Source organism: Vulpes vulpes, chromosome 5 (genome assembly GCF_048418805.1).
Source record: "Vulpes vulpes isolate BD-2025 chromosome 5, VulVul3, whole genome shotgun sequence".
Classification (NCBI taxonomy): Eukaryota; Metazoa; Chordata; class Mammalia; order Carnivora; family Canidae; genus Vulpes; species Vulpes vulpes.
This window is the reverse complement of record NC_132784.1, coordinates 78473073-78499312: the sequence shown is the minus strand read 5'-3', so window position 1 is coordinate 78499312 and position 26240 is coordinate 78473073. Positions and strand designations below refer to the sequence as shown.

Genomic DNA, 26240 nt, shown 5'->3' with positions numbered 1-26240 from the left:
TCTGACCTATGCCCTCTCTACACTCTGCTCCATAGAGCAAGAAAAGATCCCTAGTAGCCAAAGCAACTTGAGAAAGAAGATCATACTTCCTGATTTCAAACCATATTAAAAAGCTGTAGTAATTGAAACAGCATGACTGTTCCATAAAAACAGACCCATAGAACTATGGAACAGAAGACAGAGCCCAGAAATAAATCAACATACATACAGTCAATTGACCTTTAACAGAAGTGCCAAGAATAAAGAGCGAAGAGTGGGAAAAGAACAGTCTCTTCAATAAATGGTAGTGGGAAAACTGGATATCCACATGCAAAAGAATGAAATGGGACACTCATCTTAACCCAGATGCAAAAATGAATTCGATGGATTAAAGACTTAAACATAAGATCTGAAACCATAAAACACCTAGAAGAAAACACAAAAGTAAATCTCCCTGACATTGGTCTTAACAATGAGTTTTTTGGGTTTGACACCAAAAACACAGGCACAAAAGTAAAAATATATAAACAAGACTATGCCAGGGGTGCCTGGGTAGCTCAGTTGGTTATACATCTGCCTTTGGCTCGGGTCATGATCTCAGGGTCCTGGGATCGAGTCCTACATCATGGTCCCTGCTCTGCAAAGAGCCTACCTCTCCTTTGGCCTCTGCCTCTCTCTCTCTATCTATCTCTCATGAATAAATAAATAAAATCTTTAAAAACAAAACACAAGACTATGCCAAACTAAAAAGTTTCTGGTCCAGCCACTCTGGAAAACTGTGTGGAGGTTCCTCAAAGAGTTAAAAATAGATCTGCCCTACGACCCAGCAATTGTACTGCTGGAGATTTACCCCAAAGATACAGATGCAATGAAACGCCGGGACACCTGCACCCCGATGTTTATAGCAGCAATGTCCACAATAGCCAAACTGTGGAAGGAGCTTCCGTGTCCATCGAAAGATGAATGGATAAAGAAGATGTGGTTTATGTATACAATGGAATATTACTCAGCCATTAGAAATGACAGATACCCACCATTTGCTTCCATGTGGATGGAACTGGAAAGTATTATGCTGAGTGAAATAAGTCAATCGGAGAAGGAAAAAAATTACATGGTCTCATTCATTTGGGGAATATAAAAAACAGTGAAAGGGAATAAAGGGGAAAGGAGAAAAAATAAGTGGGAAATATCAGAAAGGGAGACAGAACATGAAGACTCCTAACTCTGGGAAATGAACTAGGGGTGGTGGAAGGGGAGGTAGGCGGGGGGTGGGGATGACTGGGTGGCCGGCACTGAGGGGGGCACTTGACGGGATAAGCACTGGGTGTTATTCTGTATGTTGACAGATTGAACACCAATAAAAAATAAATTTATTTAAAAAATAAAATAAAATAATAAAAAAACAAAAAGTTTCTACACAACAAAAGAAACAATCAACAAAATAAAAAGACAGCCTATGGAATGGGAGAAAATATTTTCAAACCATATATCCAATAATAGGTTAGTATGCAAAATATATAAGGAACAAATACAACTCAATAGCAAGGATAGAAATAACTGGATTTAAAAAACAACAAAATACCTGAGTTTGCATTATTCCAAAAAGATATACAAATGACCAACAGGCATATGAGAAGGTGCTCAGTATCACTGATTATTAGGAAAATGCAAATAAAGATCACAATGAGTTATCCTCCTCACACCTTACACCTGTGTGGATGGCTATAATACAGATGTGAGGTAGATTTTGAGGTTCATTTATTTTGTATATGGACATCAACTCTTGAGCACTAATGTTGTGGGCCAAAGGGGTACCTGCACCCAATGTTTATTGCACTACAATAGTCAAACTATGGAAAGAGCCCAGATGTCCATCAACAGAAGAATGGATATAGATGTGAGATAGATGATAGATAGATAGGTGATAGGTAGATATAGAGATAGACAGATAGATATAGAGATATATGATAGATAGATGATAGATAGATAGATAGATAGATAGATAGATAGATAGATGATAGATGATAGATGAAATCTTGCCATTTGCAATGGCATGGATGCAACTAGAGGGTATTATGCTAAGCAAAGTAAGTCAGTCAGAGAAAGACAAATACCATATCATTTCACTCATATGTGGAATTTAAGAAACAAAACTAATGAATATAGGGGCAGGGAGGGAAAAATAAAATAAAATGAAATCAGAGAGGGAGACAGACCATAAGAGACTCTTAACTATAGGAAAAAAACTGAGGGTTGATGGAGGGGAGTTGGGTAAGGGGATGGGGTAACTGGGTGACAGGCATTAAGGAAGGCACATGATGGGGATCCCTGGGTGGCGCAGCGGTTTAGCGCCTGCCTTTGGCCCAGGGCGCGATCCTGGAGACCTGGGATCGAATCCCACGTCGGGCTCCCGGTGCATGGAGTCTGCTTCTCCCTCTGCCTGCGTCTCTGCCTCTCTCTCTCTCTCTGTGACTATCATACATAAATAAATAAAAATTTAAAAAAAAAAGGAAGGCACATGATGTAATGAGCCCTGGGTGTTATATGCAACTCATGAATTACTGAACTCTATATATGAAACTAATGATACACTATATGTTAACTAATTGAATTTAAATAAAATAAGTTTAAAAAAAGAATATTACTTTTCCATTTAAATGTTGTGGCATCTTTGTCAAAAATCAGTTGACTATATTGTGTGGTTTTACTTTTGGGATCTCTGATCTGTTCAACTGATTTAAGTATCTACTCTTTCACCAATGCACACTTTTTTTTAGCTTCACCTTAATTTATTTTGCTCCAATACCTATCTATGCGCTGCTCATATTAAGTGATAACATTAATTTAAAACAAATACACCAGAATGTAAACATGTGCATAGTTTCTTCGAAAAAATAGCCTCAAAAGATTTTTAAGGATGCTTGACAATGGCCTTCATAGCCTGTGGCACATGTTCAGATTTATTCAGTTGAAATAGATCTTGGTCATTGAAGTATAGACAAGGCGTTTGGGAATAGCCACATGCCAATTAGAACCACGTCAACAAATAAGACAAGCATTAAAGGTCATAAATTTTGCCTTAAAAATGAAGTGTAACAATTAGGAAATGAGAATGATTTTCTTGAGGGTCTTGTAATTAGTTCTGAAGGCAATTCTCATTCTTAGAGATTTCTAAAAATTGAGTATAGTTGACATACAATGTTACATCAGTTTCAAGTATACATCATGGACATGCATCTTCTCTACACATTATGCTATGCCCACCACAAGTGTAGCTACCATCTGTCAGTTTAATAGAGCTTTAGAGTAAGTCATGAAATCAACTAAGAGGCACAATTCAGCTTCTTCTATTTAAGTATTCTAGTAGCTTTGCCCCTTCATGTAAATTTTCAATCAGCTTGTCAGTATTCCCAAAATTCTTCCTCAGATATTGGTTGAGATTAAGTTGAATCTGTAAATCAGCACAAGGAAATTAATATATTAAAGTCTTCCAATCCATGAACATGATATACTTCTCCTGCTGTATAGCTTCTCCTTGATTCTTTTCATTGGTGTTTTTAGTTTTCTACTTTCCAGTATAGCACATGTTAAGTTAGATTCTACCTAATTGCAAATTTATGAACAAGACATGATTATTGTCTTTAGGGTCCACCAATGAACGCATGATGATCTCCAATGTCTATACCCTTATATTAACCACAATAGTCACGTATTTGCTATATGGGGTAACATTATACATTCCAGGCAATAGGATCAGATATTTACCCACATGAAATTACACCTCCTTTTAGGAAAAAAATTGACAACTGTTTAGATACACTTTAATTCCTAGGCATTAGAAACTACCCAGTGTCTCCCAAATGGGATTGGATAAACAATCTATAGTGTCCATATAATAAAATATAGCCAGCAATGAAAAACAAAATTTACTACTAACACATTATAGGTTGTATTGTGTCCCTCAAGCTTTATATGTTGAAGTCCTAACCCTCAGTATTTCAGAATGTCATATTGTTTGAAAGTAGGGTCATCTTAGTTATATTAGTTAACATGAGGTCCTACTGTAACAGAGTGGAATTCTGGGTCAATATCACTGATGTTTTCATAAAAAGGGAAAACTTGGAGACATAACACAAGGAGAACACCATGGGAAGATGAACACAGAGATCAGGATGAGGCAGCAGAAGACAAGGAACACCAAAGATGGCCAGCAAACCACCCAGCAGCTAAGAGAAAAACATGAAGCAGATGCACCCTTACAGCTTTCAGAGGGACCCAACAGAACCACGTTGTCAGTTCCTTGATCTCAGACTTCTAGCTCCAGAAATGTGAAACAATAAATTTCCATTATATAAGCCATTCAGTTAGTGGTACTTTGTTATGGCAGCTCTAGGAAATTAATACGGCTAACAGTATGGATGGGTCTCAGATGCACCATGCTAACTGGAAGAAGCCAGAGTCAAAAAGGCTCCATGTGTTAAGATTCTCTTTAAATGACCTTCTTGGGCAGCCTGGGTGCCTCAGCACTGCCTTTAGCCCAGGGCGTGATCCTGGAGACCCAGGATCAAGTCCCACATCAAGTTCCCTGCATGGAACCTGCTTCTCCCTCTGCCTGTGTCTCTTCCTCTCTCTCTGTCTCTCTCATGAATAAATAAATAAAATATTTTTTAAAAATGACCTTCTTGCAAAGGCAAAGCAATATGAGCAGAAAATGGTTTAGTGGTCACCATGGGCATTAGGTAGGAAAGGGGTTGATGGCAAAGAAGCTCAAAGATTTTCTTTAGATGATGGAACTCTTCCACATCATGATTGTGTTAGTGGTTCCATGACCATAGAAATTTGACCACTTTGAACAGTTGTTCAAACTATAGTTTAAATATACTAAAAAACTTACTGTTTATAAATTACACTTTAATTAGAAAGTAGGGGGAAAACAAAAACATGCATGCACCGTTAACACATACAACTAAGTCCCCATAGGCAATTTAATTTATTCTTTAGTAGGAAAATAAGAGCTACAAATGCCCTCCTAGGGGACATCCCCAGAGAGTTCATGTCTTTGGAACTCCCTCCTGATCCCTATGAGTTAGTCTCTAAAACTCCCAAGATGACTCAATGTGACCTCATTTGAGAAGGACCCAACATGTGCTGAGCCCCTCTGGCCTCCATCTATTTCTCTGAAGGTTAGGAGTTGTTAGTAAATGCAGTACTCTCCTCTCACCCCCAAATTCTGACCTGAGGATTTGTCATGAACCTCCAATCATGGCCAGGGAAAACACCTCAGATTAAAATTATATTCATTGACTTTAGAATGACAACCTCTCAGGCAGGTGTTTTATAGAGGATCCCTCATTTGCTATTCACCAACACTATTCCTTGAATTGTGTAGGAGAAGTAATTTTCTGTTTTGTTTTAGAGATAAGATAAGGAACTTCTCCAAGGTTATACAAAGAATGCGTGGTGGATTCAACACTCGAACATGGGTTCCTGGCTCCATATTGTGCTCTTCCTGTTATTGACCTTAGAGATCTTGGAACTATTTGACCAGCAACAGGTAGAGAATACCTCTCACATTACGTTTGCATCTTCCCATGGCTGAATTTCTGATGCCAAACTCACTCTTCAGGATTGACTGCCCCTTTTTTTCCAATAGCAAGGTAAGCTTCTGTGTTCTATCTGCACTTTTAGTGAGAAATGTAATTCAAGAAAAGGCAGTGGTACAGTTATACCTAACTGTACCTGCTACAAGTTATAATCAATTTTAAAATATTTTGATAAAACAGTTGAGTTGAGGCTGGACATAAACATCAAAATTTCCATCAGAAAGGAATTTAGTGATACCTCTGAAACATTATCATGTTTCTCTTCTGCAAGAAATTAGTAAAAACAGTAGTAAATGGATAAATAGTAAATGGATGAATAGTTAATGGATAAATAGTAAATGGATAAAAACCTAATCAGATTGAATAGGTTTAATTTAATTTTATCTTATTTACTGTATCTTGATTTCTCATTGAAGGTAAAAAAAAAAAAGAAAGAAAAGATGAATGTGGTGGAATAAGCCTCCTTTAAACTATGAAAGGACTGTAATTGAATTAGTGAGGTCCATCTCCTTTTCCCCATAATCTCACTGTAATTATTACTAACACATCTATAAATACTTGCAGTGAAGTCACTAAAAGCACAGCCTTTGACTTGATCACAGCGGGTTTGAATCTTAAATCTTGACTTTTCCTCACATGAACTGCAATTATAGAGCTTTACACAGCATCTCAGAGCTTCAGTTCCCTTCATGGTAAAATGAGAATAATAGTGCTTACGTTATGCAGACAGTGCCTGGCCTATGATGACTTGATTTTTATATGTTGACATTTCAATGGTGCAAAAGTGATATGCATTCAGGAGAAAGTGTACTTGGAATTTTGAATTTGGATCTTCCCCTCCTAGTGATATGCAGTATGATGTTGATTTGTGAAGCTGGGCAGCAGCAGTGAGTCTCAACTGCCAGTCAGTCCATGGTCATGTGGGTAACTAACCAACACACAACCGTTCTGGGCCCATATGACCATTCTGTGTTTCACTTTCAGTACAATGCTCAATAAGCACATGACATATTCAATATTTTGTTATAAAATAGGCCTTGTGTGTGGTGATTTGGGCCACTGCAGACTAGTGTAAGTGTTCTGAGTGCATGTAAAGCCGGCTAGGTGAAACTATGATATTTGATAGGTTAGGTGTATAACGTGCATTTTATACTTATGATATTTTCCATTTATGATGTGCTTATCTGTACTTAACCCTAGTGTAAATCAAGGAAAATCTGTAATGTTATCATGAGGATTAAATGTAAAGGCCCCTGTGTGTATGTATGTAGGTATTACTGATTGTGGAACACAGCATACTTACAAGTGGTTGTGATCATCAGTGTTGGAAAGCACAAAGACTCTACAGGGGAGGCATGTCCAGTAAAGGTGTTAAAGAACTAAGGAGGCCTGCAGTAAACTGATAATTGGCAAGTGACAAGTGCCCTTCCAAGTCTTCCAATTCAAATGCAAGTATTAAAAACAAGATTCTTACATACAAGATTACATTCAAATAAACTATATTAAGACACATAGTGGGCCCAAATACAGATCTACAAGCTAAAGACACCAGCAAGCTAGATACTTCCACCCATTGATCCCTGTGATTCAACTGTGAGGTAACCATAATAAGAATAAGTTTAAAGGGACACTTCTGGAGCTCCTGCATCGTTCAGTTGGTTGGACATCTGCCTTCAACTCAAGTCAGGGTCTCAGGGTCCTGGGATCCACCCCTCAGTTGGGCTTCCTGCACAGCAGGGAGTCTGCTTCTCTCTCTCCTTCTGCCCCTCATCCCTGATCATGAGCATTCCCTGTTTCTCAAATAAATGCAGAAAATCTTTTTTAAAAGGTGGGGACACTTTCAACACAAGCTAATTTCTTCAGAAAGAAATTAAGCAAAAACAATGACTCACATGCAGGTGCTGGAACAGCCACTCAGGCAGGCAGAGGACAGACAGATTGAGCAACACTGAGGACACAGAAGATCCCAAGGGACCAAGTGTGTGCTATAAGCCATACTGAAGACGGAAGCTAACCAAACCTTGAACATCACCCCTGACATTTCTGCAACCACCAAAGAGGCCACCTTTCCATCCTAATACTGACATTATACCTTACATTGATCAGGCTGTGTTAAATACTTGGCATTTTGGTTACTGGCTTTTATGTGTCATTTACTTCTTCTAATAATACCTTGAGTGAGGTCTCATTACTATTTCCATGTTGTAGATGAAGAAAAACAGGTTCTGGGAGTTAAGTTAGTACCAATGACCCTTCAGGAGAGAATGGTAGGGCTGACATGTCCCTGATCCCAGAGCCCAAGCTTTACTCTAGATGATGCCCACCCCTCAGACTGCCTCTGCTGGCTGTCTGAGACCCTGCTGCTGCCATATCCCAGCACATAGTCTATGCACATATCTCCCTGTTACTTCACTGTGAAACCCCAAACTCAGAGTTCAGGACATGGGAGACATAGAGTGATTGTTAACTGAGTTAAATTCAATTTGATTTAAATTCAGTTGAGATCAATGGGCTTGGGAATCACTCTGCCTAGGCAAAAGTTTCAGCTAACCAGTAATAATTTTGTAAACTCTGGACGCCTGGTGGCTTAATAGTTGAGCATCTGCTTTTGCTCAGGTCATGAATCTGGGATCCTGGAATCAAGTCCCACATCAGGCTCCCTACAGATAGCCCACTTCTCTCTCTGCCTGTGTTTCTGCCTTTCTCTGTGTTTCTCTTATGAATATATAAATAAAATCTTTTTAAAAATAATTTTGTAAACTCAAGCTCTGTGCCTCATAAGTTAAATGGGGATAACGAGTAATCAATCTCATGGATTTGTTCAAAGTAATAAATGACTATTCAGATAAAGTATCTAGAGCAGTTCCTGGCCCATAAGAAGTGTAGATATAAGCATTTTCTTGATTCAGAAAACTGAACCGACAGATTCATTCAAGACCTCTCATAATCAAGATGCTATATTTTCTACATCCCAGCTTATGAATTTACAAAATTGAAAACTTGGAAAATAATCTGTGAAGATCTTTGACTTCAAAACATGAAACTCAACTGATATTTTGTGCCTTGAATTATTTTATCTAGTCCATATTTTGGATCTGGAGAATCTTGAAGTACAGATTATTACTATAATGAAATATTGTGTATTTAAGGATTGTGTAAATGTATATGTATGAATTTCACTTCAGTCCCCAATTTATTTATGATTCTGTCCTTTTATTTCTCATCTCTATAAGGCACCTTGTGATTCCCAAACAACGTCCATGGAGAACAACACAAAAGTGACTGAGTTCATCCTAGTGGGACTAACCAATACCCCAGAGCTGCAGATCCCCCTCTTTATCATGTTCACCCTCATTTACCTCTTCACTCTGGCTGGGAACCTGGGCATGGTGGTGTTGATTCTCTTGGACTCCCATCTCCACACTCCCATGTACTTTTTTCTCAGTAACCTGTCTCTGGTGGACTTTGGTTACTCTACAGCTGTCACTCCCAAGGTCATGGCTGGGTTACTTAGAGGAGACCAGGTCATCTCCTACAATGCATGTGCTGCTCAAATGTTCTTTTTTGCAGCCTTTGCCACTGTGGAAAGTTACCTCTTAGCTTCAATGGCCTATGACCGCTATGTGGCCGTGTGCAAACCCCTCCATTACACCACCACCATGACAACAGGGGTGTGTGCTTGGCTATCCGTCGGCTGCTACTTCTGTGGATTTCTAAACACCTCAATCCATACTTGGAACATTTTTAGGCTCTCCTTCTGTAATTCCAATGTGATCCATCACTTTTTCTGTGATGTACCGGCAGTCATGGCTCTCTCTTGCTCTAATAGACATGTCAGTGAGCTGGTTCTTGTCTTTGTAGCAAGCTTCCACATCTTTCTTGCTCTCCTCATTATCTTGATTTCCTACTTATTCATTTTTATCACCGTCCTGAAAATGCCCTCAGTGGAGGGATACCTGAAGGCCGTATCCACCTGCGCCTCCCACCTCACTGCAGTATCCATCTTCTATGGGACAGTCATCTTCATGTACTCCCAGCCCACCTCCAACCACTCTATGGACACAGACAAAATCGTATCTGTGTTCTATACTGTAATCATCCCCATGCTAAATCCCATGGTGTATAGCCTGAGGAACAAAGAGGTAAAGAATGGTTTCAAGAAGGTTGTTGAGAAGGTAAAACTGTCTCTAAGCTTCACCTCTTAGGGCTGTAAAATCCAAAGTGATCCGGTTTCATCTTTGTCAGATCTTCATCATGCACAAACTCACAGTTTACAGCCCAGCATTTAAATTACTGACATGGTATTTCCCTCTCTGATGTTTGTCACTAAAAAAAAAGCTAGTATGTCCAGTTGTGTAACATCTGGATGAGAATACTCATGAATACCTTAAAAATTTAAAAAGTTCATGCTTATCATGATTTTTTTATGATTTATATTCAATTTTTTTTATGATTTATATTCAATTTATTCATATGTTCACTTTTTCTCCACCATATGCTAATGCAAGTATATTTGTAAAATAGGGCTCAAACCCATGAAGACAACTGCAAGGATCCATGTGTGCACATACACACAAAAGTGGGAACTTTGTTAAACAAATTAGCTGGAATATGGCTATTTTAAATAAAAGGTTAAAATAATTGATTGTGGATTACAGAATAAATTGATGTCTAGCATTTTTTAATTTTTTCTCCAAAAACTCCTCCAAGATTCAAAAATGAATAACATGATATGAATTTCTTAACAAAAATATGTACTTTTTGTTGGAACACTTTTTCCAGAGCTAAAATCCTGAAGCAGTTAATATTTGTGTCTTAAGTAGGTAGAAAGTCATTAGGTAGAAAAAGTATGGTCACATGATAATTTTCAAAGGAAGGCCAGAGAATGAGAAAAGGATATCAAGTGATAATAAAGAAATTTCTCAATTTTTCTATATAGGACTACTGACTCTTCAATTTTGTAAGATAAATGCCTGGAGTAATAATGATGTCATCCTTTTTTCTCTCTGAAAATACTATGAGATGCTAGTGCCTCTCATTCAAGGACATTTTAGTTTCAGATGAGCTATGTCATGTCTTGCCATTCTCCTACTCATTCCTTCCGCATCATTCACAGTGAGTTCCCTGCTGTTCCTGGACAATCCTAGCTCCCTCCTGCCACAGGTCCTTTGTACTTGCTACTGCCAATGTTTGAGAAGCTCCCTCACTTCCCTCAGGTCTTTAAATGTTACTGTATCACAGTCAATCTACTCCCCAGCCCCCACCGGCACTGTTCTGAACTTGTTTTATTCTTTATGGTTCTGATCACTCCTCAACTATTTTTATTTATCTTTTTGTTCATTTGTTTATCCATTTACCTATCTACCTAGAATGTACACTCTGTAAAAAAATGATCTTGTCTTCTTTATTAACAACTTCATCCCCAGCATATAAAGTGTAGCCTAGTTCACACTAATTTCTCAGTAAACATTTGTTAAATTAATCAATTAATTAAGCTTTGAGTCCAACAGTTACTATATTTGAACTACGGATAATTTAGTTCATTACCTATTATATAATTCTTCAGAAAAGAATTTTAAAACATTTCATAGACACAACTAGTTTTCCTTCTATTTTCTCATTCACTACGTGTATTCTCCACTTTTAGAAAAATTGGTCTTTTGAAAACTACATTGCCAAATGGATAATATAACCATCTTTTAAATTAAAATTTTTTCATTAAATGGCATATAACACATGAAACTAATTCTATTTAAGAAATCATACAAAGACAAAGTATATACACTTACTGAATTGACAGAGCTTTAAAGTAAGTCATGAAATAAAGTAAGGAGCATATTTCAACTTTCTTCTTTTTTAAGAACTACTTTAAGTATTCTAGCAACTTTACCCCTTCATGTAAATTACTCAATCAATTTGTCAACATTTCTAAAATTCTTCCTCAGATTTTGATTGAGATTAAGTTGAATCTGTAAATAAGCATGAGGAAATTGACACATTAAAGTCTTCCAATCCATGAACATGATATATCTCTACTGCTGCACAGCTTCTCCTTGATTCTTTTCATTGGTGTTTTTGATTTTCTACTTCCCAGTACTGCACATATTAAGTTAGATTCTACCTAATTGCAAACTAATGACCAAAGGGCTCTGCAAACAGTATGTCCCTCTAGAATGACATCATGTGGAACCATGTTGGGATTTCAGAGGCTAATGAATAAGAATGAGAAGGGACTTCTAAACCCATGGAGTTCTCAGGAGAATAGGACTCCTTTGAGGGCATCCAGGTTTCCTCATCCAACTTCCTTAAAGAAGACTGAAAACAGTTAAACTGTTTCTAGGGACTTTGCTTGATTTGTTAAATGAGCACACAGACACATTTGCCATATGTTGTCATTTCTTCTTTTCCTATTTTTGAAAGACATAAGTAATATAATATAAAGTTGTACTTTTCAGTTTGCTCATTCCTGAGAGTCTGTATAAATGTATATAGTACACCACCCAGATTCATATACAAAACAGTTCTATCCACCCAAAACTTCCTTCTGCTTCCTTTGTGGTTAACCCCTCCCATCCTCCAGACCCTCATAATCTCTGATCTGCTGACCACCTCCACCCCTGCATAGAGTTTTCCTTTTCAGATTATCATATAAGTGGAATGAAACAATATGCAGCTTCTAGAGTCTGGCTTCTTTCACTTAGCATAATGCAATTAGGATACATGAATTTCCTTGCTTGTAACAGTAGTAGGTTCCTGCTGTAAACCCATATTCCTTTTTTTGATATGTAATTCATATACTGTAAAAGTCACCAAAGTATACCATACACTGGTGTTTAGTACACTTACAAATTTGTGCAATCATTACCCTAGTTAATTCTTGAATATTTCCATCACCTCAGAAAGACTCTACACATGCAACTAGCAGTCAATGTGTATCAAAGGGCATTATCAAGAATGTGAAAAGGCCACCCATAAAATGGGAGAAAATACTTGTTATGCACATATCTGATAAGGGACTAATATCCAGAATATATGAAGAACATTTACAAATCAATATTAAAACAATAAATAACTCGATTTAAAAATGGGCATGCTATTTAAATAGTTATTCAAATAAGGTACACTAGTGGCCAATAAGCACAGAGAAGAAATGTGTAGGAAATATCAGGAAGGGAGACAGAACATAAAGACTCCTAACTCTGGGAAACAAACTAGGGGTGGTGGAAGGGGAGGAGGGCGGGGGGTTAGGGGGAATGGGTGACGGGCACTGAGGGGGACACTTGACGGGATGAGCACTGGGTGTTTTTCTGTATGTTGGTAAATTGAACACCAATAAAAATTAATTTATTAAAAAAAAAGCACAGAAAAAGATGCTCAACATCATAGTCACTAGAGAAATGCAAGTAAAAACCACAATATACCACTCTGTATCTTGTAGGATGACTATAAAAAGAAAATGAGAACAACAAATTTTGGAGAGGTTGTGGACAAATAACTCTAATTTATTGCTGAGAATGAAAAATGATGTAGCTGCTATGGGAAAACATTTGATAATTCTCAAAAATTAAACATAGAGGTTCCTGGGTGGCTCAGTCAGCTAAGCATCCAACTCTTGTTTTTGGCTCAGGTCATGATCTCAGGGTTGTGAGATCAAGTCCCACATCAGGCTGTGCATGAGCATGGAGCCTGAGATTCTCTCTCTCCCTCTCCTTCTTCTCCTCCACTCATACTCTCTCTCTTTCTCAAAAAAAAAAAAAAAGTTAAACATAGAGTTACCATATGACCCCATAATTTCACTTGTAGGTTTATGTCCAGAAGAATTGAAAATATACAGACACTTGTACAATAACACTCATAGAAGCATTATTCACAATTGCCAAAAAGTTGAAAGATTCCAAATATCCATCAACTGATGAATCAAATGTATCCTCAAAAAATTATGCTAAGTGAAAGAAACTGGACATAAAAGGACAAATATTGTTTGATTCCACTTTTATGAATTAGCTAAAATAGGTAAGCCAATAAAAACAAAAATTTTATTACTCATTGACAGGGGATTAGGGAATAGGAGGAATGAGAGTAAAGCTAATGTATATTGGGTTTAATTTTACAGTGATGGAAGTGTTCAGGAATAAGATACATATGATAATTACAAAATATGAAAGGTGACTGTAGACTTTGAAATGGTCTATCTTATGTGAATTATATCTCAATAAAAAATATTGCAAATAGTGGAAGGGGAGGTGGGCGGGGGGATGGGGTGACTGGGTGACGGGCACTGAGGGCGGCACTTGACAGGATGAGCACTGTTGTTATACTATATGTTGCCAAATCGAACTCCAATAAAAATATTTTTAATAAATAAATAAAAAGATAATATGTAAATGAACGGGTGTGGCTGTGTTCCAATAAAACTTTTTTTTAAGATTTTATTTATTTGTTCATGAGAGACAGAGAGAGAAAGGCAGAGACACAGGAAGAGGGAGAAGCCGGCTCCTTGCAGGGAGCCCAATGTGGGACTCGATCCGGTTCTCCAGGATCACACCCTGGGCTGAAGACAGTGCTAAACCGCTGAGCCACTAAGGCTGCCCCCAATAAAACAATTTAGTAAAAAAAAAAAAAGAAGAAGGAGGAGGAAATAGAGGACCTTCTTCACACCACATACAAAAATCAACCCAAAATATAAACGTGAATATAAAAGTTATATCTCTAAGACTCTTGGGAGAAAATACAGGAATAAATCTTTGTGAACTTCAGTTGGGCAAAATCTTTTTACATATATAACCAAAAGCACAAGCAACAAGAGAAAAGGTATGTATATTGCATTTCATCAAAATTAAAATATTTATACTTAAGAAAGCACCATCTAGAAAATGATAAGTCAATCTATCATTTGGCAAAAATGAAAGGAACTATTTGAAATCTTAGATAAAAATCTGACATAAAGGAATGGAGTATTGATATATGGTAAAAACTGGATAAACCTTGAAAATGTTATTCCAAGTGCAAGAACCCACTCAGAGATAATCACATATTGTATGATTATATTTATATGAAATTTCCATACAAGGCAAATCTATGGAGATAGAATTAAATTTGTGGTTTCCTAGGGCTGGGGTGCAGTTGGAAGGCAATGGCACTGACAGCTAATCAGTACAGTTTCTTTCCCAGGTGATGAAAATGGTCTTAAATTGACTGTGGTGATGATTACACAACTCTGAACATGCTAAAAAATCATTGGATTATAAACTTTAACAGGTCAATTTTATTTTTTAAGATTTTATTTATTTATTTCTAGAGAGAGTGTGTGTGCACAAGTTGAGGGAGAGGGCAGTGTTTCCTTAAGGACATCCTTCACTAGTTTTAACCACACATCAAAATAGGCAGAGGGAGAGAGAGAGAGATAATCTCAGATAGACTCCTTGCTAAGCATAGAGCCCAACATGGGGCTCTATTCATGACCCAACATCATGACCTGAGCTGAAGCCAAGAGTTGGATGCTCAACTGACTGAGCCACCCAGGGGGCCCAAGGAGTGAATTTTATAGTTTCTTAATTATCATAACAGTAAAGCTATAATTTTAAAAAGACGTAACAATGATAAGGGGACCAGTACTCAAGGATTAAAAAAAAGACACAGACAACAAAACATGCATAGCTTATTATATGTGTATTAGGCATGAGAAACCATATCATTTGCAGTACCAAATCAGCCTCAAAGTCCAGAGATTTAACACAACAAAGGCTTATTTCTCACTTCTCTTACTACATGTGACTCACAGGTTATGCAGGAAAGATGAAGTCTTTCTGAGTATGTTCATTCAAACACAGCCAATGGAGGTTTTGCCATCTGTAGCTACACTGTCTGGAAGAAGAAGCCTCCTCAGGTATCATGGCAGGGGAGAGGCATTGTATAGGTGGGCACTGGCTTTTCTATACTTCAACCCAGAAATGACACACATCACTTCTTTTTTGACCTATTATGCGGAACTGGTTCATGGCTCTACCTACTTGCTAGGGGACAAGGAAATGTGGGGAGCAGATGCAATGTTTGAGTGCCACTATTTCTGTTCCATGTAATTTGTCATTTTTACTGATGATAAAGTAGTATGACTTAAATTTATTGACCTCTTGATATGTGCTAGACATCTCATTTAATCTTTAGGATGCTTCTATGAGGGATATATAGTATTATCCTTCTTTTTATAGGTGATACTTTAAAAGTTTTGAGAGACTGAATAACTTGGCCAAGGCCATCCTGCAACGGATGGAAGAACTAGAATTTGAAGGCAGGCCCCATGACTGCACAGCCCAAACTTACAGCAGCAACACTGGAAGGCATTTATGAAGGAGATATATTTCTGTCTGCTGCTTGTTTGTGGTCAAAGATGATTATGCAGAGAAAAGAATGGATCTATACCCTTAGTTCTAAAAATAGGGGGGCAGGAGTACCCTAAATATCCCCAAAACAGCTCTTTAGCAGTAAGACAAGTGAGTATTTTGTTTTAAAAAACATTTCTGGAGGGGTGCTTGGGTGGCTCAATCAGTTAAGCATCCGACTCTTGATTTCAACTCAGTTCATGATCTCAAGATTGTGAGATCAAGCCCCATGTCAGGCTCTGTACTCAGTATGGCATCTGCTTGATTTGAGATTCTCTCTCTCCCTCTCCCTCCTGCTCCTCCACCCCATTCCTCTCAAATAAATAAATAAAATCTTTTTAAAATTTTTTAAATAAAAAACATTCCTAGGGACAACTGTAAGCCTTTAAGAAAGACATAGATTTGAGAAATCCAGCATGAGTTCCTGATATCACCTAAGCCAAGATTTTAGTGATGTTTTTATTTTTGTTGCCCAGCATGGCTATGGCACTGCCTTGCTCATTGGAGGCTCCTCTCTCTAAGCTTCCATTTCCTCGTGTCTTCAAAAGCACTCTCAGACATTATTCTCTGAGAGCTCCTGTCATATTCAGGGCAAGAGGACTAATCCTGGATCTGGAGCCTCCTGAGATATCCACTCACACAACACTAAATGTTCCCCTGAGATGTGTGGTGTGAAAAGATCACTGTCTCAGCCCTGATGTCTGTAAGAGTGCAAGTTAGGTTCCACAACATAGTGCTCCACAGGTGGGGACGAGCTTCTCCGGCATTAAACTTTTCTGGATGTGGGCTTCTGGTCAACAGTGTGACCATGAAGGTTTTCCATACTCCTTGCCTTGTACTCTTCTTTGTCTGATCCTAGGACAGAAGTAAGTATCAAGAAAACACACAACTGTAACTTATTAGAAAGGAAAGGGTAGTTCTAGAAGGTCCAATCATGTCCATTTTACAAATGAGGAAAACAAAGCCAAATCAGCTAGATCGTAGACACCTTGCTAGCTGGTTATTCATTCCACCACTCTTTCCACTGATTGCAATCAGATATCTTCAATGAATGGTTGGAGTAACTGAGTCAAAAGGGGAGACTATGCCTTCTTGTTTCTTTTATTTAGAATATGCTAGAGGAATAGCAGTGCAAATATCATAGCTCCCTTTCTGAATATCAGGGGTTGTAGAACTTTCAACATCTGTTTGGGTATCTCAATGTAAAGTCATTTTCTATGGGAATGTCAAAGTTTAGACTTTCAGTTTTATTGGCTGAATATCCTGCAGTAATCAAGAGATGAGATAGACCATGGAAAGTAATGGCTCCGATTGTTTAACTAAAATGTTAGCATCTTTTATGCTTTTCAAAGAATTTGCATATTTTTTGTCACATCAGAGCAGGAGAGCAGCTTATGAGGGAGATAGACAGCACTTTTTTCACCTTGTATATTAAGAAGATATGGCCAGCAGCAAGTCTATACCCAACTGGTTATAAGCAGAACTAGGATAGAATTGAGCTTGTATTTGTGGTACAATCATAGCCACACCCCTACACCTCAAGTTCCTGCATCAGAAGGAGCTGTTTTGTGTCCTAATGTAACTACAGACCATATAGATATGAAATTTGGTCAATATGTTGGCCATTCCTAGTACATCAGTGGAATACAGACACTAACTTTTTTTTTCAAAAATAAGTACAGTTGTATTTGCATGTTTGTGCATTTGGGCCAAATCTGGAAACTCTAGCAAGACATTAAAGAATCGAGGAATCATTAATGGAGGAGGAAGGAGGAAGTAACTTCATTGTCAATAGGGTATTCTGGCACATTCTGGGCACTTTCATAATCATTTTGTAATACTTTAAACACACTTTTATAAAAGTACTTATCACTTTGGGAGAGTAATTTCTAAGGCCAGCTGACTCACCTCCTATAGAAAGTTGGGAATCTTGTTACTCATTTTGTAATACCAGCTGCTGAAACAGAGGTGGCTTATGTGCAAAGCCAGCTATGAGGAGAACAAGGGGGAATTGACACTGAATACATGCCATGTGCCAGGCATCTATTAGTAGGGCTCCATAAATCATTTAATTTCATCTTTTCAGCTGTGTAAAATAGATATATTGGGTGTTACATGAATGAGGTGTTTCACAGACAATGAACTGAGGTTTGCAGAGTATAAGTAATGTTCCCAAGGTTACATCCCATCTAGGTTGCTAATCACTGAGTGATAATTATCTATACTTATATGCCTCTGTTATATGTGGCATAAATAGTCACCTTGGGCTCTTCTTCTAAAAGGTTGTATTTGTTCTATCACCAGATACATTTTTTCCACTCATTCTTTTAGGGTTCACACCTATCTCATTTCTACCAATTACTTTTGCACATCACTCCTTAATTGAGATTTTGATTATTCCATGTATTTTACTGATAACTAATATGTATCTGCTTATAACTGCCTATTTATACAATTGTGCTGACAGGTCCATGCTTTTATCCACGATGTTTCTTCTGCCTGGTATAGTAATAGTGGTAGTAACAGCTTGAATTAGTTGAGTACCTGCTGTGTAATTGACATTATTTTAAGTGCTTTGCATGATCTAAGTTATTCTATTCATCTATTTCAAAAGATGAAAATTGTGATCACTCCCACTTGAAAAACCAGGAACCCGAACTACAGGAAAGATCATTACCTTGACCCACTATTTTGAGAAGGGTTATTTATTTATTTAGAAATTTAATTTATTTATTTGACACAGAGAGAGAGAGAGAGAGAGAGAGAGAGCACAAGCAGGGAGAGCGGCGAGCAGAGGGAGAGGGAGAAGCAGGCTCCCTGCTGAGAAGAGAGCCTGATGTGGGGCTCTATCCCAGGATCCCGGGACCATGACCCAAGCCAAAAGCAGACCCTTAACTGACCGAGCCACTCAGGTGCCCCAAGAAGGTTATTTAATATTATGGAATTTAGACAATATTGGCTGGGTTTGAATCTCAGTTCTACCACCAGATTTGCTACTTAGGCAAGTAACTTCTTTCAGCCTCAGTTCCATTTAAAGTAAAATGGGGGCAATAACATTATTTGCCTCCCAGAATTGCTAAATGAGTTAACATATGTAAACAGCTTAGAACAGTTTCCTGACACAAAGCAAGTACTAAGTATTTGTTACTATAATAACTAATAAGCGTTATTATATTTATTGAATTTCCAAAGCCACGACTCAGGAGTAATCATCTCCAGAGATTTTTTCCTGAGTCCCTGTGTTGGGCTTATCATACATCCTTACTTCTTCCAAAGCACCCTGGACATACATACATCTAATACTTTAAGAATACATTAGAATGAACATATCTTTTGGATAATAGGTCTCTCTCATTTGGCTATTCTCTTTTTTTAAGACTTTATTTATTTATTCATGAATAACACAGAGAGAGAGGCAAAGACATAGGCAGAGGGAGAAGCAGACTCCCTGCAGGAAGCCCAATGTAAGACTTGATCCCAGGACCCCGGGATCACAACCTGAGCCAAAGGCAGACACTCAACCACTAAGCCACCCAGGCACCCCTTTCACTAGGCTATTCTTTTTTTTTTTTTTTTTTAATATGGACCGCTTCAAGAATTTGCATGTCATCCTTGCGCAGGGACCATGCTAATCTTCTCTGTATAGTTCCAATTTTAGTATATGTGCTGCCAAAGCAAGCACTCACTAGGCTATTCTTAAAGGCAGGGGTATATCATATCCTTCCTTCAGGATGAAGGATTTTTATTTTTTTAAAAGATTTTATTTCTTTATTCATGAGAGACACACACACACACAGAGGCAGAGACACAGACAGAGGGAGAAGCAGGCTCCATGCAGGAAATCCTGTGTGGGACTCAATCCGGGGTCTCCAGAATCACGCCCTGGGCTGAAGGTAGCACTAAACCGCTGAGCCACCCAGGCTGCCCAGTATGAAGGATTTTTAATCCAGGAGAAATGAATGTGATATATTTGAGTCAAAAGAGTCTCTCGGGTTGAGAGGGCTTCTCATATTTATTCTCATGAAACCCACAGTAAGCTGTTAGGTGAGCACAGCCAAATAGAGCAGATGACATGGATAGACATCCACAGCTTGGCAGAGGATACAAAGTCTCTAGGTGAGAATGAAAGTGACTCTTCTATCTCCCTCATTCTCCATCCTCATGAATAAATCAAAGACAAAGAGATAGAATACATCAGCCTGGGAGAAAAATAAAGACAGTGACAAAGAGAAAACAACTAAAGTTTTGCTTCCACCTTTCAAAAAATAATTCCTTCTTTTTTAGAGTTACTGGAAGATGCCAAAATGTTGCTAAGAAAATGCCAGAAATCATAAAGCTTCCTTCAGGGTCCAATGGTTAAAATGGAGCACTTGATTAAGGGCCCTGGTGAATTAGAAAGAGCAGAGCTGGGTCCCAAATCACTGTATATCTTCAACTATTATGAACAACTCAGTGAGGGTCCCTCAGAGACAGGAAATGTTTTTGATGAAGCTTATCCTATCACATGCCAATGACTTTCTTTTCCTTTCTGTTGATTAAGTTTTCTACGTACTTGTAATAAGAGTGCTTGTGAGATCCAGGAAGTAGTGTGAAGGAGTCCTGTTAGTTTAGTGTAATAAAGCATACCGTACAGCAGGCAAGCTGAAATGTGCCTCCAGAGTCATAATATAGTCCCCTTGTGGCAGCACAGTCAGCAAGGACATTCCAGTGTCCTTCCACATCACTTCTAGATGATTGGCCTCGCTTAACCCACCCCTACCTGGTGTTCAGCCCAACTGGTTGCTCACAGGCTCCTGCCCTTGACAGGAAGCTGACACATGTGGGCAAAAGACCCTGTTCACAGTTAGTTCCCATGCTAGTGATCAAACAGCATTATCTTGTGTTTGCTCATCTTCTCATAGGTGCCTCTCATGATGACTCCTGAATGACTTTGATGGAGAACGTTTCAGAGGTGACTGAATTCATTCTTGTGGGGTTAACAGATGCCCTGGAGATGCAGGTCCCTTTATTTACAGTCTTCACTATCATTTACTTCATCATTCTGGTTGGGAATGTTGGGATGATCGTGTTGATTCTGCTGGATTCTCGTCTCCACACTCCCATGTACTTCTTCCTCAGCAACCTCTCCTTTGTGGACTGTGTTTATGCCTCAGCTGTCACTCCCAAGGTAATGGTGGGATTTCTCACAAAAGACAAGATTATCTCCTACAATGCATGTGCTGCCCAGATGTTCTTCTTTTCAGCCTTTGCCACTATTGAAAGTTTCCTTTTGGCCTCAATGGCTTTTGACCGCCACGCAGCAGTGTGTAAACCCCTGCATTATGCCACCATCATGACAAGTGCTATGTATACCTCACTGGCCACTGGTTCCTACATCTCTGGACTCTTGCAGTCCTCCATCCATGTTGCCCTCACCTTTCACCTCTCTTTCTGTCGTTCCAACATAATTAATCACTTTTTCTGTGACATTCCCGCACTGTTGGCTCTCTCTTGCTCTGATATCTACATGAATGAGATTGTGCTCTTCATATTGGCAGCATTCAATGTCCTTTTCACCCTCTTGGTTATCTTGAATTCTTATCTGTTCATTTTTATTGCTATCCTGGGAATGCACTCAGCTGAGGGACAGAAGAAGGCTTTCTCCACCTGTGCATCCCACCTGACCACTGTCTCCATCTTCTATGGGACAATCATCTTCATGTACTTACAGCCAACTTCTAGTCATTCCATGGATACAGACAAAATGGCATCCATATTCTACACCATGGTCATCCCCATGCTGAACCCTTTGATCTATAGTCTAAGGAACAAAGAAGTCAAGAGTGCATTTCAGAAAGTGGTTGGAAAAGCAAAGTCTTCACTGGGTTTAGCGTACTAATTAAAAATAGCAAGCAAACCATTGGACTTCTGGTATCTAAGAATTTTTTTTAATTTTAATTCTTTCTCATCTTTAACTTCTCTGAGAAGTTTCCTCCCAAATGAGGCTGGTTCTATTCGTGCTTTGGGAATGTGACTGGGTAGGAAAGGTTTTAGAAATCTTTTTCCAGAAAGAGAATGTTGCTTCTATCTTAAAGTGAAGATTATAAGCCTGGATACTATAAGATCTCACATCAAATTGTCTAAAGAGTTTTGCAGATGAATCTCATAAGTGTGTGATACCAGAATTATATTTTTAATTACTAGAATTCAAAATAACTTTATGATTTTTGTACATGGTATAGAGGCATGATTCTCAGACATTCATGCTCTTAAGAATTCCCTTGAGAGACATTGCAATGCAGAATTCCAGGAGCTATCCAGATAATATAATTTAGTTTATTTATGGTAGAGCCTAGAAATCTGTAGAATTATCCCCCACTATCCACATATACCTGGATCCTGAACTTAGCAAAGTGCCAGTGGTGAGTATAAATAATGAGGGATGCTATGTGACCTTAATCTATTTGGTCCCTGAATTTAATAAAGAAAAATATAGTTTAGAGGGTGAAAATATATCCCTACCTATTCCTTACCTCTCATAAAGTTCATATAAGAGAGTTTGGATAGGGAGGACTGCCTGCATTCTTAACAAGTTTCACCTATATTTCAGATGAGTCCAGTATGCAGATCACACTATGAGAATTATTTCCCTGGAGCAGTGGTTCAAAAGTATCATTGCAAGATCAGCAGCATCAGCTTCACCTGGAGTTATTTAGAAGTGCCAATTATAGAAACCCCCATCCTACACCTACAGGATCAGACACTCCAGGAATATGGTCTAGCTATTTGTGCCTTAGCAAGCCCTCCTGGTGATTACAAAGCATGCTTAGGTTTGGAAACCACTGGACTCAACCTAGAAACACTAATGTAGAACAGGGTTTCTCAACCTTGGCTGCACATGATAATAATCTAGAAGAGATTTTTAAAATGCTGCTGCCTGAATCCATCTCCAGAATATAGGGTTAAATAGATCTAGGGATAAGACCTGGCCACCAAGAGATTGTCAAATGCAGTCACTTCCCCAGAGCTTGAGACCAAAGAAAAGAGATAATATTTATTTAGCATCTAATGTCTGCTCATTATTTGCATATGTGAACTCATTCAGATCTCACACTACCTCTGAGGGCATCGACCATATAGAGATGAGGAAATGGCAGCTTAGACACAGGCAAATGGTGGCAAAGTGAGAATTTTGAACCCAAATCCTTGAGACTCCAAAGCATACCCTCTCCAGTTTAGTTCAGCTAACAATTGTTTAACACCATAATAGAATGTAATGGGCATAAAGGATATAAAGATGAAGAATTTTTCTCTTTTGGAGCACCTGGGTGTCTCAGTTGGTTAAGCATCTAATTCATGATTTCCAATTGAGTCATGATCTCATGGTCATGGGATCAAGCCCTGTCTCCACACTCAGTGGGGAGTCTGTTTGGAATTCTATCTCTCCTCCCTCTGCCCCTCCCTCAGATATAAAAATTAAAAATTTTTTGAAAAGAATTTTTCTCTTTTATCAAAGGCCACTAGTCTTCTCAGTATAACACAATTATCTTTGTAACTAAAGCACTAGGACACAAGGAGACATGAAAAATCACAATAATATTGATCTAACTTCTCCTTGCAACTCTTAAATCTCCTTCCGTGTTGACATTCTCAAGACCCCAAATCCCCATGCTCATCACAGCTCAAAGCAGGAGCACATTAAACAACATTAGTCTTCAAGGCCATCAGAGGTGTGTAAAGGGCACCAGAGCCCATGTGTTCTGTCCATGTATTGCTGCTACTTACACTGAAGCCCTTGCTTTCTGGAAAGGTTTGTCATCCTTATCTTCTAGAAGTTTTGTGTTACATACTCATTTAAATAAAGAAGCTTAACTGGGAATCCTACATGCTCCAGTGAATATCTACTCTTAGTAAGGTGGCAAACCATGAACCTGAACATCAATTGTGCTCGCCTTCACCAAATCCCAAATGACTCATTGCCTCATTGGAAAGAAATAGGAAAAATAAAATAAAAGGCAAATGTGTGCCCAGAAAGCCTCCATGCCCTGACCTTCAAAGTCCTTGTGGGCTGGTTATGGGGTATTGGTCACAAGGGCTGTGTCGCACATTCAGCAGGCAGGTTTAGACACTGATTTAACCATGTCTAACACCAAGTCTAACACCCTGTCATGGACATCAATAAAGTAATGTAGCAATTCATCTCCTCTCAAAAATGCTTCTGTAACTTTTTAATAAAAGTGTGTAATAAATGTATGGAACTAAAAGCTTCTGTCGAATTATTTCTGGGAATGGGACCTGCTGTAGACTGAATGTGTGCCCCCAACTTTCATATATTAAACCCTAACACTCCATGTGATGGTAGGAGGAGATGGGTGTTTCAGAGGAGGCAGTTTAAGTATCTGTTGAATGGGATTAATGCTCTTTAAAAAGAGATCCCAGAGGTACCTGGGTGGCTCAGTTGGTTAAGCATCTGCCTTTGGCTCAGGTCATGATCCCAGAATCCTGGGACTGAGCCCCGCATGGGACTCCCTGCTCAGTGGAGAGCCTACTCCTCCCTTCCACTTGTGCTCCCTTTCACCATCTCTCTCTCAGATAAATAAAATCTCTAAAAATTTTTAATTAAAAAAGAGAAAGAGATGTCCCTTGCTCCTTCCACCATGTGCTGAAGTTTGCAAAAAAGACAGCCATCTATGAATCAAATCAAGAAACAGGCTCTCATCAGACACAAAATCTTCCAACGCCTTGACCTGGGACTTCTCAGCCTCCAAAACTGTGAGAAGAAATAAATTTATGTTGTTTATAAGTCACCCAATCTATGATGTTTTGTTACAGCCATCTGAGTGACCTAAGATGAAAGCATTAGGAATAGCCGAATGAACTCAAGCCCTCCCTCAAACTAGTAACTGTGACTTTGATTTTAACAAGACACTGAACTTCAGATCAACTGTGAGGGAAAATCTTTTTAGTTGAGCCACAGAAGAATTAAATGATATCCTTAGCCAGTCAGGTTCAGTCAGGCCAAGAGAGAGTCAAAAGATAATCCCTGGACCTGGCATCTGATGGGAATTGTACACATGCCTGGGGGCTGCTATTAACTCATACATCCACTCTCTCATCTGTACCAGTCTTGATTTTTAATAGGAACCATTAAATGCTTATTCAGTGGAAAATTAAACTAATGAGTGAGGGAATGTGTGACTGGATGATTACACTAGTGGATAAATGAATGAGTGAATGAACTGAGGTTGAGTAAATGAGTCAGCAGCAAGCTGGATCCCTAATAGCTAATTACAGGACTCAAGATTTGATCATTTTGTGTCCCCAAATAGAAGGCATCTCTCAGATCACCCTGCAATGTTCTTTCTTCCCTCATCCCGTAGAAGTACAAACCATATTCCTTTTCACTAACTAAACCCTACACTTACATGTTAGAATAGAGTCCATCTGTCACCCTGCAAGCTTTTGAGACATTGCAGGTGATCATGAAATTCAAGAAATTAAAAATGATTAGTTTGAGTCTAACATAGAAACAATAAATAACAGGATGTCCAACCCTTATAAGAGAACCTCTACAGGTAATTATGGAATAGAAAAAAAAAAAGACCCAGGGTGCCTAGTTAAGTGGCTGACTCTTGATTTAAGCTCAAGTTGTGATCTCAGGATCCTGGCATTGAGCCCTGCATCTGGCCCTGCACTCAGTGAGGGGGTCTGCTTGAGTATTCTCTCTCCCTCTCCCTCTGCCCCTCCCTACACTTGTGCGCTATCTCTCTCTTTCTCTCTAAAATAAATAAATAAATCTTTAAAAAAAATAATGACTCAATCTTTTCTACCCCCTGGCCTGATAGCCAGAAAGGAAAGCAGAGGTGATAAGAACTAGCATCCATTGAAGGCTCTCACCATAATAGTGCGAGATACTCTAAAGTCTAGATGACAGTGAAAATCTTTATTCCTTACAGAATCCTCATAGCTCAGGTCATCATTCCTTGAAAATCAGACTGCAAGGACAAGACTTATTTTCTCTCGGGAATTCTCATTAGAAAGACAAACATCCAGAAAAGGAAGCACTAACAGCCTTACAACCATAAGGAAAATTGTTTCATGAATTCTCTATTCTGAAGGAGTCTCTTGCTCTAGTAGTTGAGAAGAAAGAAAGAAGGAAAGAAGCAAGCATGAAAGAAAGAAAGAAAGAAAGAAAGAAAGAAAGAAAGAAAGAAAGAAAGAAAAAGAAAAAGGGAGGGATAGAGGAAAGAAAGAAAGAAAGAAGGAAGGAAGAGAGGGAAAGAGGAAGGAGTACTAATGC

General features: G+C 38.6%; 2 protein-coding genes and 1 non-coding gene across 3 annotated transcripts; 2 read left to right on the top strand and 1 right to left on the bottom strand.

Annotated features, from left to right (window-relative positions):
* The first annotated feature begins 8842 nt into the window (after positions 1-8842).
* Positions 8843-9787, top strand: LOC112930533 (olfactory receptor 5B2-like). Its single transcript, XM_026012878.2, has one exon. The coding sequence runs from the start codon at positions 8843-8845 to the stop codon at positions 9785-9787; it is 945 nt and encodes a 314-aa protein (XP_025868663.2).
* A 9749-nt stretch (positions 9788-19536) lies between these two features.
* Positions 19537-19643, bottom strand: LOC112930638 (U6 spliceosomal RNA). Its single transcript, XR_003237176.1, has one exon. It is a non-coding gene; the product is annotated as a U6 spliceosomal RNA (small nuclear RNA).
* Positions 19644-20885: 1242 nt separating this feature from the next.
* LOC112930599 (olfactory receptor 5B12-like) lies at positions 20886-21839 on the top strand. Its single transcript, XM_026012939.2, has one exon. The coding sequence runs from the start codon at positions 20886-20888 to the stop codon at positions 21837-21839; it is 954 nt and encodes a 317-aa protein (XP_025868724.2).
* The last annotated feature ends 4401 nt before the right edge of the window (positions 21840-26240 follow it).